This window comes from Cervus elaphus, chromosome 29 (assembly GCF_910594005.1).
Source record: "Cervus elaphus chromosome 29, mCerEla1.1, whole genome shotgun sequence".
NCBI lineage: Eukaryota > Metazoa > Chordata > Mammalia > Artiodactyla > Cervidae > Cervus > Cervus elaphus.
This window is the reverse complement of record NC_057843.1, coordinates 21,947,550-21,965,366: the sequence shown is the minus strand read 5'-3', so window position 1 is coordinate 21,965,366 and position 17,817 is coordinate 21,947,550. Positions and strand designations below refer to the sequence as shown.

The following is a 17,817-nucleotide window of genomic DNA, read 5'->3' as shown; positions in this document are numbered from 1 at the left end:
TTGGGGGGTACCCTTGACTTGAGGCCCATGTACAAGTCACCCTGGGAGGTTGGCAGAGGAGAAGTTCAGAAGCAGATTTTCGACCGGCAGGGATTACTTGGGCTGAGCACTTGGTTCGTGTGTTCTCTGTCTTCACGCTGACTCTATTTCCCCTTCGTGTCCCCATTTTAAATATGAGAAGACTGATAAGAGACTGGGGGAGACAGAGGTCAGGGTGACTTTCCTGCAGGCACACAGCTAGCCAGGGAGTGGTAAAGCCAGCCAGCTGGGCAGTCCCTGAAGTGTATTTCCAGTGGGTGTCCCAGGATGATGGTGGGGTTGGGAGTGAGAATTAGCAGTCCCTTTGCCCCGCTAGGAGGGTTCACCAGTTGAAGTAAGAGTTGGAGGCAGACCTCTGGCATCAGATCTTTATTACCAGAGAAATTACACTGTGTTAACCAGGTTAAACCATATGAGCACATGTATTAGCTTCCTTTTGCTGCTGTAACAAATTACCACAAATGCAGTGGCTTAAACAACATAATATTATTAGCTAATTCTGCCGGGTAGGAGTATAACATGGGTCTCAGTGGGCTGAAATCAAGGGCTGAATTCCTTTCTGGAAGCTCAGGAGAATCCCTTTCCTTGTTCTTCGTCACCTGCATTCTTGGTTCCTGGTCCCCTTCCATCTGCAAGGGAAGACAATGTATGTTCTGGGCATTAGGGTATGGATATTCGGGGGTATGGTGGGAGGCCTTATTCTGCTTGCTACCACATGCCACTTCTACAGGTTGGTAGGACGGAGCCACTGCCCCCAAACTATTATCCTTGGGCTAGGTTGCTTCTAGCAACTGGATGATCCTTCCTGTTTCTCTCGCCCACAGTCTAGAACACTGCTTCCCAACGGATCCAGCCAGTCTGACGTTGTCTAAGGCTAATTTTTTTCCTATGGCCCAGGAATGTATTTCAGTTCTATCTCTTGATGGAAGGAAAAAGATATCCCATTAAGGCCCCCTTTTATCAGGAAAAGATGCTCACTTGGGCACTGCTCCAGATCTAGAGAAATCTGCAGGTGTCTCCCATTGATGGGCTCCATATGCTTGCTTCTGCTGCGCCTGCATCCATCTGTAATGTGACTTGTGTGAATCTGTGTGCTGGATGTTTTGTTCCCTCACTGATCCTCATAGTAGTAGTGCTTTGTAACAACTATTGTTTATCCCCAAACTCACACATTTGACATAAAAAAAATGGAGGGTTCTGCCTGTTGGGATGTAGCTACTGGAGATTTCTGTGACTCTGTTTTCATATTTAAACAAGGGTGTAAGTGTATGTTGTTAATAGTCACCTTATGAAGAAAGAACTCACAGAGGTTAAGTAATTTGCTCAAGGACACATGAAAAATCAGTAACAAGATTGAAATCCGTGTACAGAACTGAGGATGAGCCACTATTCTGTCTACAGAAGAGCTTTTTTTTTTTGACTAGAAATTAGGAGTGAACAGGAAGGAGTCCCCATCAACACAGGCTCAATCAGGTAACATTTCCCACTGTGTGGGATGTCCCTTGCTTCTTGCAGACTTGCAGAACCTGTGACTTCTATTTAAAGTTCTCAGGGGGAGGATAAGAGATCTTAAAATTACTTGTATTTTCATTTTAGAATTTCCCTTGGGTGGTGCCCTTCAGTCCCTTCACTTGTGGTTGCATACCTCATTGTTCTTGATCTGAATTTCACTCAGCATTATCATGCCTCATTTTATGCAGTATCTGAGTATTCACAGTGATTTAAATTCAGATCATTACTTGAATGTATTGCTATCTGAGTTATGCAGAACACCATGACTAGGTGGGCAGGCTGCGTGAAGAGATGTTTCTCATCAGCATTTTCCCTCCTGAGATCTTAAGAGTATAAAACTGAAACTATTAGACATATGGGTATTAAAGTCCCCAGGTCTTCCTTGGTGCTACCCCTCCTGCAAGGGTGGGTGTTCTGAGGGCCAACTACAGCTTCTCCTTGGTGCTGACTCCTGATTCAGTCTCCAGCTCAGACCTCAGTTCTGAGCTGCCGTGGGGTAGCTGGGCCTCAGGGCTGACTTAATCCCCATAGCACTCTTACAAATGGGTGGTGAACACTACATTTTATAACTGGAAAATGAAGAATCAAAAAGATATGGTGGTTGTGCTATAAACCATAGAGGTGGAAGCTGGGGAACTTTGTTTAAAGAGAAAAATGTAAAATGTTCCAGCTGAGAGGGAATTAAAACTGTAGGTAGTTAATATCATGTGTTTATAGCATAACATAAAGGATAATTAACACATTATTATTGTTGCTTAGTCACCAAGTCAGGTCTGACTCATTTGCGACCCCATGGACTGTACCCTGCCAGGCTCCTCTGTCCATGGTATTTCCCAGGCAAGAATACTGGAGTGGGTTGCCATTTACTTCTCCAAGGGATCTTGCCAAGCCAGATGCATCTCTTGCATCTCCTGCATTGGCAGAAAGATTCTTTACCACTGAGCCATCTGGGAAGCCCAATAGTGATGTCTTAATGTAAATGTTCAGAACAGAGAGAGGAGTAATTAGGCAAAAAAGGGACAGAGAGAGAGAGGGACAGAATAGATAAGATGGGTGTTACTGCATAGGTGTCTACTGGGGTATAGCCCCTGAAGGGTTCCGTGGCCCTGTTTTCACACTTAATTATGGTTGTAAATAGGATTATTGCTAATATTTGACTCACTGAAGGCTGAAACCAAGCCAAAGCTGGACTATGTGGCACCATTTTATTAGTCAGTTTTACAAAAAGAAAAAAGCCTCTGTTTATATAGGCTGGAACAGTCATTTGACCTGTTCTTCAACCCCATCTGGAATTGCTTGGGGTTAACTTAGCCTTTCCCTTAAGACTCATGTGACAAGGGGGTTGAGAGGAGCATGGACTTTGTTTTCATTCCTCCCAAGCTCTGAGGCCTAATCTCTGAGAGAGGTGGCTTTGATGCCAGCTGGTATCACCGTTTAATGTGTGATGGAGAGGAAGTAACAGGCTAACTTTGAGAGGTGGGTATGCCAGCTGTGTAAACTGAACCAGAATATTTCTCCATGCTGCTCTCTACCCTCCCAGTAGAAGTAGAAATGAAGTGATGTACCTTCAGCTGTTGGTTTTCCCATGCCCTGTTGCTACCCTGCTCTCCCCTCTCTAGGAAAATGAGGACTCTCTTTCCTATATTACTCATGAGTTCAAGTTTAGAACAGTGCAATGGATATAAAAAGTGCTTTATTCTGAAAACTTTGAGAGAGAAGTTGCTGGGTGACTTGGCACTGGGTTCATTTTGGACTCTCTTATGGACTCAAAAATGTTTTATCAGAAAGTTAACTTTAGAACTTTAGAATTGATTCTGGCAGGCAGACGCACAAGTTTAAGCAAGACAGCAGAGACAGATGCTTCAAAATGCAGAGCCGGATGAATGGCTGCTTTCTTCAATGGATCAAAGGCATGAAAAAATAAGGTTGAGGGTGGAGGGCAGGAGTTACTCTCAATTTAGTGACAGGGCAGTCAAGTGCAAACAAAATTTGAACCTTGGACCTTGTTTGGAATATGAAACAACCAAGCAACAGTTTTTAAAAAAAGAAAAAAGATTTTTTATTTTTTGAGGACACCAGGGAAATTGGCACATGGTCTATATATTAGACAATACTTAGGAATTGTCATTTTTATCAACTGTGATAATGACATTGCCATGGAAAATCATCCGTATACTTTAGTCCATCTGAAGTAGGGATAAAGTGACAAAGTCTGGGATTTGCAATAAATGAAGGAGGTTTGGCGAAATTTAGGAAATTGTTGAATCTAAATATATATAAGGGGTTCACTATACAATCCTCTGGATCTGAGATGACGGAAAATGCTCATACCTGGCCTCTTGAGCCCACAGTTGACTTGATGTTCAATGTGGTTATCCTGGCACAGTCACCAGACCACAGATACTTTAACTCCTGTTGGGGAGCAGGTTGCTACCAACCCAGAGCCAGAAAAGTCAAGTACCATCAAGAAGCTCTCTTTTTTTAAACAGTTTCTTTCCGCTTATCCAGAACTATGGATTTTAGAGTGAGGAGCAAGATACTAACCTAGATACAACTAATTACAAGCTCTGAAGGGTGGAGAGGTAATTTTTTAAAAAAATAACTTTTTTTACTTTATTTTGTAGGACTACCAGAAGGCTTCAGACCTTCTATGATGGAAATCATTCCTGTGCCAGAGGAGTGTGCCATATTCCAATGGCTGAGCCATTCTGCCCTAAAACAAGAGAGGTTCGTAATCTTTCTGGAAGGTGCTCCAGAATAAGTCACGAGGGCTTGGGGTGGCATCTACAGACAGATTAGTTGGCCAAGCATGTGGTCTCTCTTATGCAAAGTTTTAGGAAGAGTTGTTTCCCTTTGTTAACAATCCCTCCACTACACTCAGTCATCTGTAAACTGAATCGCTCAAAGTTGCAACCTGTCTTTTTTTTTTTTCTTTTTAAATAAGTTTTTATTTTACCCAGGTTGGATGCATGAGACAAGTGCTCGGGGCTGGTGCACTGGGAAGACCCAGAGGGATGGGATGGGCAGGGAGGAGGGAGGGGGGATCGGGATGGGGAACACATGTAAATCCATGGCTGATTCATGTCAGTGTATGGCAAAAACCACTACAATACTGTAAACTAAGTAGCCTCCAACTAATAAAAATAAATGGGAAAAAAGTTTTTATTTTAGTGTCAGGATACCTGGATACCTTTTAAAATAATTTAGACAGCATAATATGGAGTGTACACTCTGGAACCAGACTTCTTAGGATCGGGTCTTTATTCTTCAGCTTAATTGTTGCTTGTTTCTAGATCAGAACCTTGGACTCTGGTTTCCTCATTTATAAAATAAAGTAATGATAACATATTGATACCTTACAGGACTGTGAAGGATAAAAGAGTAACTTACTTATAAAGTGCTTTGAGTGATGCCTGTCAGTTATAAGACATCTAGTGACTGGTAACTGCTTTTATGAATTAAATTATTAATAATCTATAAATAGGCAGATTGGCATCATTTGCCTTTGAGCTGAGTTTGACTTTTCCTGTCCAGTCTCCTCTCCTCTCCAGGATTATAGTAAGATCTCAGGACTGTAGAGGCAACCCTTACAAAAGCCAGTGGTGGTACACAGTGAGAAATCCCAGCCTTAGCTTTCAGAGAATAAAAATGGCTACCACAATTCAGAAGTCCATCCATGGTACTTTTCTTATAACCCCAAAATTTTAAAGTCAAATGCCACCTAGTAGGTCAGAAGTACTGTCAGAAGCAAACTGCCTAGTAAAATCTACTAACTTAGACAATACAAATACCTAAACATGTTAATCATTCAGATAATTTTAGCACCTGATGTGAAACACAGATTTATGTTCAACCTTGCATAATCATGTGAAACTAGCTTTTTTACAGGCAAAGCTAGAGTGCCTTAAATAACCTCACTCTGGTCTCAGAAATCTAGAGTCCAAAGCCAGGCGTTGGAGGGAGCCATTTCAGATATATCACTGCATGTTTATTCTTTGTGACTTCTGTGAAAAGCATATTTTTTTAAGTTTTAAGTAGGAGTTTAGATACACATTTGAGCCTTGAACAATGTGGGGTGTGGTTAGAGGCACTGGCCCATCATGCAGTTGAAAATCTGAGTATAAATGTACAGTTGACCCTCCATATCTGGCGGTTCTGCGTCCAAGGATTCAGCCAACCCACAGAGTGAACAGCACTGTAGCATGAATCTGTTGTGAAAAAACTCCATGTAAGTGTAGACCACACAGTTCCATCCTGTGTTGTTCAAGGATCAACTGTACATGTTCCTGGGTAGTTATCAGCAGAATATATCAGAATGATGTCAGTCTTAATCTCTGAAACACAGATCTGTCCACGCAATAAATGTGCTCTCCAAGAAAAGTTCGAAGTGCATAATAACATTTTTGTCCACTTCAGATTGGGGGAAGCTTGGAAGAAATAGACTAGGGAGAGAATATGCATGTTAATAGGAAATCTGAGGTACTGCCCCAGTGATTTGGGTACTGGGGTAGAGGTGTGTAAGGGAAGTACTAATGAGGTATTCAGAGTACATGTAAATGCGGTGGCTGAGTGGCAGTTTCCAGTAATACAGCTTGGCCCCCTTTGAGACTGAATTAATTCAGCTATTGTTAGTCTAGCCAAGCTAAGGACCCTCACATAACGATTTTAAAGAGTGCTAGGGAAGGCAGTTTAAGAAAATGGGGAGGCGGGGAGAGGCCTTCAGAATATTATTTTATTCTTATATACCCTAAAAGGGATTTTAAAAATACTATCCAAAAATGTAAAGAGTAGATGGTGTTGCCCCTTGGTAATTATCACTTAAACTTTCAGTATTCTTGTGATCTTTTGTGTACTGACAACAGATTGTCAAGATGAATTGTCCATTGGCATGCAAGGTACATAGTGGTTGTACTGTATCTTATCATTTGTGTTAAATATGTGTGTATATATAAGGGGCTTTCCTGGTGGCTCAGTGGTAAAGAATCCACCTGCAATGCAGGAGACATGGGTTCAATCCCTGGGTCAGGAAGATCCCCTGGAGGAGGAAATGGTAACCCACTCCAGTATCCTTGCCTGGGAAATCTCATGGACAGAGGAGCCTGGCAGGCTACAGTTCATAAGGTCACAAAGAGTCAGACATGACTGAGCATCTGAGCATTCATGTATGTGTATATAAAAGAGATAAATATGAAAATATTTATGTGTAAATAGAGTGTTTCTGGAAAGCTGACCAAAGAACTAGTAACAGTGATTTCCCACGGAGAAACTGAATCCCTTGTATACAGGCAGAAGAAATACTTGTCACAGAATAAGAACCTTTGTACTGTTTACATTTTGTACCATGTGCAAGTATTACCTATTCTGAAAACAAGTGTCACTTCTCGTCAAAAGGTAATCTAAAACAAATTTCTTCAAAAAGTCCTGATACATTAAAGAGACTTCTCAGGCTGGAGTTGTATTTCTGGCACCTTACAATGGCATTGTCTGTTTGTGTGGGAGTGCAAAGTGCTGCTTCGGATGGCAAGCCCTCAGTGTCTGCCACTGGCTGGGCCTTGCCCATAAGCCTCCAATCCTCCTCCCCAGCGTGGCACCCACCCCAGGGTGATGGTGAAGACTTACATGCCATATGCCACTGGCTTGCGAGAATTGTGATCTTCTTTCACACATCTTCAGAAGCACTCTGAAGTTTGGCCAAGACATACAGCTCAGTTATTTGGGACTTTTAAAGACATTTAATGAAGACAGGACTGGGCTGGTTATACCTTAATTTTGAAAGCGGGTGGGGACAGCAGGGGAACGAGTGATTGAATAAGGCTTATTATTTATAACCTATGCTCCTTAGGAAACAGTTTTGATTTAGCATAGTCTTATTTTCAGCATGTACAGGATAAATAAACATGATGGAGCATCAACTAGTCGTTGGCTAGGGCTTGTCACGGTTCTAAATTTGGAGTTGCCAAGGCTCTTATTAAAATTTTTTCTTCTATTGCCATAGCCTAATGTTATTTTTAAGGAAATAGGTTAATTTGCCTGTGTGGTTCAAACATGTGCAGGCAAGACTTTGGCCTAGATTGGAGCCTTCTGTTGACTTTGAGTCACTCCATTTTGTATATAGTATCCTAGGAACTTTGACCAGTTACTTGGGAAATGTGTAGAAGCTGCCAGTGTTAATCATTTGAAGAGGACTTCCGTGGTGGTCCAGTGGTTAATAATCCCCCTGCCAATGCGGGGAACATGGGTTCGATCCCTGGTCTGGGAGGACTCCACGTGTCACGGTGCAACTAGGGCTCCGCACCACAACCAGTGAGCCCGCGCTCTAGAGCCGGTGAGCTGCAACTACTGAAGCCTGCACGTCCTAGAGCCTGTGCGCCATAGCAGGAGAACCCACCACGATGAGAAGCCCAGGCGCTGCACCTAGAGGAAGCCTGCATAGCAACCAAGACCCAGTGCAGCCAAAATGATTAATTAAAAAAGATAATTAGAAGAGCAGTTAAGCATTTATATATTGTGTTGGGCACTCCTTGCCGTGTATTCCTTGAAAGTGTTGCCCGGCTGTGTCGAGCTCTTTGCAATCCCAAAGACCATAGCCCACCAGGCTCCTCTGTCCATGGGATTCTCCAGGCAAGAGTACTGGAGTGGGTTGCCATTTCCTTCTCCAGGGGATCTTCCCAGGCCAGGGATTGAACCTGCTTCTGCTGTATTTCAGGCAGATTCTCTACTATTTGAGCCACCAGGGAAGTGGAAGTATACTCCTTAGCTCATTTAATCTTCACAATATCTATGAATTGTATTATCACTCCCATATCACTGATGAAAAAACTAAGACATAGGTTAAGTGAATTCTTGGCAGTACTTTAACAGTTAAGTTTAAAGGACTAACTTTTTTTCAGTTAAACAGGAATATTTAAGCACAGAGTAAGAGAAAAATGAAATTAAATTAGATATACATTATTAGACACTAGAAAAAATGATCAAACTTTTAAATCATGTTTCTAAACTCATATGGCCTTGCCTCTAAAGGGATGCCAAGATAAGTTTATCTCTGGATAGAAGAAATCAGCATAGCTCCATTCTGCTTTTTCCTGCTGTATGTCTTTAGAGAGGCAGCAGGCAAAGACATTATGAAAGCACTTTCTACCCCCAAAAAGCTTTCACAAAAGCCCTCAGGTTTTGTATAGAAGAGCAGTGAGAATGAGTTTCTCAGGAGCTGGGAAACTTCACTCTGCACATCTCTGAGACGTGGATGAGGAGGGCGCCTTGTGTAGCCTTGGAGGTTAAGAGCTCAGACTCAAGCCCACATTCACAGTCCATGATAATCTATTAAAGCAGCTAAAAAAGTGAGATTAAAGCATGTAAACAAATGCCTGGTGTAAAGAAAAAGCCCACTGTTTGCTCTTATTGCTGTGCAATGGCACCCCACTCCAGTATTCTTGCCTAGAAAATCCCATGGGCAGAGGAGCCTAGTGGGCTGCAGTCCATGTGGTCACGAAGAGTCGGACACGACTGAGCGACTTCAGTTTGACTTTTCACTTTCATGCATTGGAGAAGGAAATGGCAGCCCACTCCAGTGTTCTTGCCTGGAGAATCCCAGGGATGGCGGAGCCTGGTGGGCTGCCGTCTATGGGGTCGCACAGGGGTCAGACATGACTGAAGCGACTTAGCAGCAGAGGCTGGGTGGGACAGAGCATTATGTAAATGGATAGGGAGCTAGGAAACTCCCTTCTGTGATCGCCCAGGTTCTCTTTGAGGGCCTGCAAGTACTGGGTATGTATAGTAAGAATCTTTTATAGTAGCAGGGAAGAAAAAATAAAGCTCACCTTCTGTTTGTGTGTCTTGAGTTTGGTTCTTTCTGTTCCAGGTCCTCATAGAGACTGCTAAGAAGCTAGGACTCAGGTGCCACTCAAAAGGGACAGTCATCACCATCGAGGGACCTCGTTTCAGCTCCCGGGCAGAAAGCATCATGTTCCAAACCTGGGGGGCAGATGTTATCAACATGACCACAGTTCCAGAGGTGGTTCTTGCTAAGGAGGTTGGAATTTGCTATGCAAGTATCGCCATGGCGACAGATTATGATTGCTGGAAGGAGCATGAGGAAGCGGTAAGTGGAATTCTCTTTGGTACATGTATGGCCTGGGTTTCCATGTGCCATGAGAGCCAGTGAGAGAGTGCCTTAACTCTTTGTTTCTATTACATTAGTTCCAGAAAGCGCCTTTATGCCAAGTTTTAAAGTCAGCTTTTTATACATTGTCATTAGGTGTTACCAGATTTTTTTCTCTGTAGTTCCCATTGGAAGAACAAAATCTTCATAGAGAATGAAAGGACACTTATGCAAGGATCAACAGGGAAGAGTACATTGTAAACATGTAGGTGTGTTGGGAATCTTACTGAGACTCGGCCCTTATGTTACGATAAAGACTTGGTTATAAGTTCTTTATGCTCCTGTTTATTATGTAGCAGGGAAACCTATTAATGTACCTCTTCCTGGTAAGAGGATTTTGTATTCATGTCTAACCTGCCATGGATGGGTACTGTGCTTGGTATAAAAATACAATAGCAGACAGACAAGTCCATAGGGAACCAACATTCTGGGGTTTTGAAGGAACAGGGTAGAGGTCAAACAAACCAGTGTGAGAAGGCTCGGGGTTCTACAGAAATGGTGTGGAAAGATACAGAAGTATGTATCGAATTGGCCCAACCAAATACTTGACAGCCAGGAAGCCTGGCCTAAGTGTGATGGGAAAGATGGCCATGCTGGAGAGGTGAGGAGGGGCAGAGGGAGGCAGGGCCATGTAGACTATGTAAGGATTTCAGATGGGAGGTCAGTGAGGGTTTTGAAACAGAAAAAAACAGCAAGATCCAGCTGGTATTTGAGGATAGTGGGCCACTGAGGTCAGGCTTCCAAAACAAATATTTCCTCTGTAGAAAACTTTTAAAACCTCTACGAAAGTAGAGTTTAGCATAATGAACCCCCCAGTTACCCATCGCCCACCTTCCCACAATCATCAGCCGTGGCAACTCTTGACTTATTTATATGCCCCTACTCAGTTTTCTCTCCCCTACCCTCATGATTTTAAAGTAAATTTTTCTAAAAGGCCTCCCTTTTAAAAATAATTTTTTAAAACCACACCACCACTGTTGTACAAAAAATTAGTGATATTAATTCTTTAATATAATCAAATGTCCAGACTTGTCACATTTTCCCTCTTGTCTCATAATTTTTAACTGTTCAAATCAGGATCCCTTATAATCCACACATTGTATTTGAATGATAAGCCTCTTAAATCTTTAATCTAATATTCTCCTCCTCCCTACTCATTCCTTTCATTTTACTTGAAGAAACCAGATTATTTGTCTTATCATTTATCTCATTTTAAAAAAAGAAAAGGACAAAACTGCAGCCAAGAAATTTTGAACGAAGAAGTATGGCAGTGGCTGTTCTGGACACATTTAGGGGAGGTGACATCTCTAGGGGGACCGTACCGCCATCTCAGAGCTGCTTGTTTCACCATCCAATTTCATGTAAAATGAGCTAAGTTATTCTAGCTGCCTCTCCATCCATGGGTATGGAATTTAGGTCAGAGATGAACACAGATTCTTTGAGGATGTTTGTTACTTAAGAGATTTGCAAATCCTGACCCAGCGTAGTCTCTGACTTGGCAGCTTTGGTCACCTCCGGGGCAGCTTGGCCTCATGATGCTGAGAAGCTGCTTCCAGTTAATAGGAGGCTCCAGCCTCTGCCGCTCCCCAAAAGCAGACTGCTTCCTGCCTGTGGCTTTCTGCATGGTCTCATAACATTTGTCTTCTTTGCAGAGCTAATGGTGCTTCATTTAGTAGGCCACATGAGGTTTGGAAAACAGTCAATTGGAGCTACTTCAGTTAAAAGCAAAAAAACTAAGCTCTGTGTAAGGGGTAAGGCACGAAAGCAAGTAATGTTAAATGCCACAAGGAAAGCATAGACAACGATGGCATCATCTCAGTCAGCCATGTGTGTCACTGTGCTTTAAACCAGATGTGCAGCCTGGCATGGTTCTAGAGTTGCCTAACCCCTTCTTCAAATGCCCGTTGTTCTTTTTTCTTGTAATATTGGGTGAGTTATTTAACCCTTCCACATGAGTGGGGGTTGTTAATTACATTTCTGACCTTGTAGGATTACTCGAAGAATTAAACATAAATAGGAGCCACTAGTATAGACTAGGGCTTCCCAGGTGGCACTAATGGTAAAGATCCCGCCTGCCAATACAGGAGATAAGAGACACCGGTTCAATTCCTGGGTCAGGAAGATCCCCTGGAGGAGGGCATGGCAACCCACTGTAGTATTCTTGCCTGGAGAATCCCATGGACAGTCCCATGGCTGCAGTCCATAGGGTCGCAAAGAGTTGGACACGGCTGAAGTGACTTAGCATGCACAGTATAGTACTGGCTCCTAAGAGGGCCATAGTCAGATGATAGGTATGATGGAATGGTGGAGGGATGCAGTTTCCAAAGAAAACTTTTGAGATTTAAGTGGGATGTTGACCAAGTTAAAATTCATTGTGAGAAAGCAGAAGGGACATTCTGGGTGGAGCGCAGCAGCAAAAACAAAGAGGAAAAGGAGGTCAGACTCGATATAGAAATAGCAGTCACAAAGTATGAGGAAAAGAGTAAAATATAATAAATCTCTTGGTTATTTCACAAGGCTGCATTTGAAGTTTCCTACCTGGCAGGCACCCAGCTGGCCGCCACCTTGTCCTGTGATCCCTCCCACAGTGATGGCACTCCTCTCTGCTCTGGTGCTTATCATTTTGTTGTAAACACATCTCCACATTGTGGGAGGGGTCTAGGAAGGAAGAGGAAGGTATAATCATGGTGCTCCTGAATCTTGGGTTTCTTCTAAGCATAGTTAAAAGCATGACAAGTACTCTTTCTGGTCATCTGTCTTATACTCAACTTCCTTCAGCTTCCTTAGGAAGCAATTTCAGTCATACACAGAAGCAATGGGGTCAGCATCTGTGAATCTGACATCCAACTTCAGTCATAAACATAACAACTTTAAGCCAACCATGTTTCATCTACACGCTGATCCATGATCTTATCCGTGAACATTTTAGGAGACATCTAACATAACCACATTGCCGTTATCACAGTCCAACAATAATTTCTGAATATATCCAGGCAAGGTTCAATTTTCTAGTTATCTCAAATAGCATAAGTGATTTTTTGCTTCCAGGTGTTCTTAAAAGAAACCAGGTCATTTGTCCTATAGAGTTTCCCCCAGTCTGAATTGCTGAAATCATCTCCTTAGGATGGTTTATCCAGTTTCGCAGTGTTCTATATTTTCTGTAAATTGGCAGCAGGAGCCAGAGATTTGACCTAATTCTGACATCATCATCCACAAGGAAGCTCATGAAAGTGGACTGTTTGGTTTGGGTTTCTGGTTTTGTGATGTTAACAGCCCATCCATTAATTTATAAAAATAGTGATACTTTGATTCCATCATTTCTATTAGCTTAAAGACTTCTCTAAAGGGAAATGTTCTTATCTTCTGATTTAGCCAACATAGCAACAGTTTTAAAACTGGAATCCATTTTCTGCACATGAGAAGAGCCACAAGCTTTCGAGGCCACGCCAACACATCATACAACTGGAAAGCTTTCTCAGACACCATGCTGAAAACTAGTGCTTTTCAGAGATGTCATTGGATTTCTCTGTGACCTCTCCCCTGATAAATGCAGAACTTGGGTTCAAGTTCTTGGGAGTAAACTGACTTCAACAGATCGGGTAGGAACTCAGAAAAAAATGTTCTGTGGAAAGCAGTGGAATTTTAAATTGCTGGTAATGTCCTGTGCTGTTTTTTCTCTAGGTTTCAGTGGACCGGGTCTTAAAGACCCTGAAAGAAAATGCCAATAAAGCCAAAAGCTTACTTCTCACTGCCATACCTCAAATAGGATCCATGGAATGGTCAGAAACCCTCCATAACATGAAGGTAAGTATCCTCTCCATCTGCAAGCAGACACTTCCATAGACTCTCAGCTGCCCTTTTCTCTAATTTCCACTGGACCCTTGGTCCATCTCTTCATGTATTTTATACTAGATTAGATGTTTTCTACATGTTTTCGTGTCATTTACTAGCATACTAACCGTAAATGGAAGAGAGATGTATTCTGGCTGGTAATACAAGAGCACTAAGTTGAGGTGAAGGAGTTTTATTATCTAGTCTATCAGGTTCTTGACACTGTCCCGCTTTGCAGTGTATCCCTAAATTTTACTTCAGAAGATTGCTAGTGTTTGCTCTGTACATGTATTACACTGTAGACAAGGCTGTTTTCTCTTTGGCAGATCCATGCTAAGTACTGGCAGCCTTTAAAGCCAAAACACTGGCATACAATACCAAAATGGTGCCAGGGATTGTCTACTTACAGTTAATGTTGCGTCACACAAACTAAGATAGTAATAAACATGTGGAGGGTTGCAGATTGGTAGCTTTTCAACTCTAGTATTAATTCCCAGAATATGATTTGTATTGATTGCTGAGCTCAGATGTGTGGTTTTTATCTGGACCTCTTGTGACTCTTGATTAACCACCTTAGATAAGGGGTTGGCTGAAATTGATCAGATGTTATATTCACCTACTATCCAAAGAGGGTAGCCAGCATATCCAAAGGTCTCCTAGAATACATATCTACTTTTAGGTCTTACAGTTGAGAGAGGATTTGAAAAGTTGATAAAAGCCCTCTCAACCTGAATAACCACCGAGGAACCCTGGAATGACAGCCACTGTTTTAGTGTGATGATGATACTGTGGTAGTAAATGACTGCCAACTGCTGGGCATGGAGGAGCCATGATTTGCAGTTTGCTGACTGCCATGCTATAAATGCTCTTGCACAGCCCATTTCAAGCTACCAACACGAAGCCACTGGTAAGCTGGGAAGTGATATACATAATGGGTTTTTACAAGCTGGTATAAGCAGGCTCCAGAAAACCAGTGTAATAAAATGTCTCTCAGCCTTGAAGATTGGCAAAGTCAGGAATACTGGCATTTTGTAATCTGTCTTCCCTACTAGATTTTTGTTTTGTTTTGTTTTTCTTTTTCTTTTCTTTTTTTTTAATTAGTTGGAGGCTAATTACTTCACAACATTTCAGTGGGTTTTGTCATACATTGACATGAATCAGCCATGGAGTTACATGTATTCCCCATCCTACTAGATTTTAAATCCATAAGGAGCAGGAAACACATCTGTTGGTTTCAGCCTATCTACTTAGGAGATAAATGTTCTTTAATGATAGGTCCTTTCCCTCATGAATTATTTCATCATAATTGAAATATAGGCAACTTTTTATATGGATGAAGAAAAGGGGAACAGAAAATAAGTCCTAGGAATTGGAGAATGTCACTTTAAACTAGAAACAGTTACATCTGGTGAAATGTAATGAGTGTAATGCAATAGAAGAGCATGACTTTGGCTTATCTAAACAAACACAGTTGACTGGCAGGAAATGTGATTCATACTTTTGGTGCTGCTGAGGCTGTTACCTGCAGGATGGGATGGTGAGGTCTGGGGTTTGGTTTTTTTTTGGTTTTTTGTTTTTTTAAGGTTTCTGACCCCATTTTGACCATAGTCCCTTGAACTTTCAAAGATAATTTGTCAAGGAATAAATTTATTATTTCAGCTTCACTTTTAAGTAAAAATGTTTGGATACTAGATTGGTGTTCTCTATTCCTTCTGTGAAGCTTCTGAAAGTGTGTGTAAAACAGAATTTTTTAAAAGGGTTAATATGTGTAGAAGAGAGAAAATGAAGAATTGCTACTCTAGACAAAACTGAGAATCATGGCCTCCATTCTGTAACATATAAGGAACGCCACACTAATAATCCCTTATTCCAAGGCAGTATTTTCAGCTCTCTGAACACTGAAGTGTGTATTGTTAATTCACTAATTCATTTCAGAATCACTTAGAGAGCACCAACTGTATGTCAAGCTATGGTTTACACAGATATTTAAGACGCTGTTATGGTGAAGCTCCTAGTCTATTTGGAGATACTTGCATATTAAAATTTCAATGGCATTTTTCAGCAGAATAAGACAAAGCCCTAGGGGTTGGTGTATAAAATATGTCCTAGTGGATGTAAAGGGGCAGGGGTGGAGATAAGTGAGAATCAGAACAGTCCTCTGAGATAAACATTCTAAACCTCACTTTACATGAAAGAAGAATGAGGAACTAATAGTTAAAAAAAGAGTTATGCTCAAAACTCCAGATGTGGTTAGTGATTATTAAACTTTCAGTGAACATGAGAATTTTCTGGAGAGTTTATCAAGTATATATCCCATGAGTCCTCACTCTATAAAAATCAAAGTGGTAATAAGCACTTCAGGTGATTATCATGCCCCCAAGCATGAGAATTCCTGCCTGTAGTAATTGTTTGATTAATCATAATCTGTGCCTACTTCCTTTCAGAAAACAGCCCAGTGTTCTGTTTTGTTACCAAGACATTAATATAGCATGGCTGCCCAGAAGACCAGGAGGCTTTGAAATTCCAGTCCTTTTGTGAATTCCTGCTTGAGAAAACATAGAAAAGATATGCAGCTTTCATGCCCTTGCTGCCCAAGGAAGACGTGATAAGACATTGCATTCATCAGAGATGCCTTCTCAAAGACTTGGACTGCTTCAAATAATAGAAGGAAAGCAAATTATACTTACAGAAAAGAAAAAAAAGAAGACACCTTTCACCATTCCCCTATTAAATCTGTAACAATAAAGGTAGTAATATTCCTATGCTGCCAAGGAATTTGAAGAAGAAAAGCTCTTAGACTATTTACTGGTGTGACTGTAAGTTGGTATAATTTTTTTTGGAGGGCAGTTTGGTTAAAATGTATCAAAGGCTTAAAAAATAGTCTTTGTGCTGGTTAAACTCCTGGGAATTTATCTTTAAGGAATTATCAGAGATACATATAAATAATTATGAATAAAGAAGGATGTATAACATAGTTATTATAGCAAATATTCAAAACAATCTGAATATCTAACAGATGGAGGTAAATCATGGTCAAGCTCTTAATTAGACTGTGAAGCAGCCAACTGAACATCATGGCTTCACATAATGTACAAAACACATTGCTGCTATATAATATGGAATGAGGATATGTAAGCATTTTACAGTACTAATTTTGTTTTAAAATTCTACATAGTTATGTACAAAGACTAGAAAGAAATATATGCACTCTTCTGTTACTGTATTTGGGAAGAGGGATACTGGATAATTTTTACTTTTTCCACTTCTTCACATTTTTCTACAATGAATATAATCGAATAGTGAAGTTTTAGAAATAAAAATGGGCTTAGAAAGATCCAGTTCTTGAAAACCCACTGTTTTGGGTAATGCAGCAAAAGTTAAGATGGCACTGCTAAGAGGAGTTCTGTTTGAGTTCCATCTTTATATTGTTAAAAAGACCATTTATGACTCTGGTTAGAACAATATTTGGGTTTGCAACAATGTGAGAAAAGCTGAGTGTTTAATATGGAGCTAATCTTAAATTATTTAAGAGGCCATATACACACATTATAGTGTGTCAGATATTTTTAAAACTGATATTTGACTTTTTGTTTCTACACCTTTTTATGATTTGATGAATTATTTTACATGAGTTGATTTTTTAAAAATAAAAAAATGGAAGCGTCTTACTGTTTTTTATTCTCAATTTTATAGAAATGTGGTTTGTTTTCTTATAGAGATCATTTTTCCCTTAGAATTACTCCTCACTGTAGTCTGTTCCTCAGTCCTTTAGTAATGTATGTATCTGTCCTGTTTAAAGAGAACGTAGAATAAATGTGTTTGTGTCTAAGGAATTGTCTTCAAGATAATGAACTGCTAATTGTAAATAATAAACTAGTTACCCTTGAGCATTAATACAGAGCTGTTTGGGTTACATGTAACAATGGCCCTTGGACTCTGATGTAGAGTTTCAACTCTGTGCATGAGACAGCCACAGAGGACGTGATGGATCTGAACCCAGGGCTCTTTGGCTCTGTACACAATGACTGTTTTCACTACACTGTAGTATACACTATGCCTTACTATCCTTCTTTCTTGGTAGACATCTGAGGATGTCAAGGCCGAAATGTAGGCATTTTTCTTGTTCCTTCAAAAGTAAAGCGGTTTCCAAGTTGAGTTCAGTCATTCAGTTGTGTCTGACTCTTTGCAACCCCATGGACTGCAGCACACCAGGCCTCCCTGTCCATCACCAACTCCCAGAGTTTACTCAAACTCATGTCCATTGAGTCAGTGATACC

At 41.0% G+C, this 17,817-nt stretch overlaps 1 protein-coding gene across 1 annotated transcript in view; it reads left to right on the top strand.

Annotated features, from left to right (window-relative positions):
* The window catches only part of LOC122685979 (methylthioadenosine phosphorylase), a 42,903-nt gene extending 25,530 nt beyond the window's left edge, over positions 1 to 17,373 (top strand). The window contains exons 5-8 of the mRNA XM_043891048.1: positions 4,176 to 4,278; positions 9,410 to 9,649; positions 13,391 to 13,513; positions 15,985 to 17,373. Coding sequence (XP_043746983.1) covers positions 4,176 to 4,278; positions 9,410 to 9,649; positions 13,391 to 13,513; positions 15,985 to 16,023 — 505 coding nt within the window. The 3' untranslated portion in view covers positions 16,024 to 17,373. The remainder of the gene's footprint in view (positions 1 to 4,175; positions 4,279 to 9,409; positions 9,650 to 13,390; positions 13,514 to 15,984) is intronic.
* Positions 17,374 to 17,817: the final 444 nt, after the last annotated feature.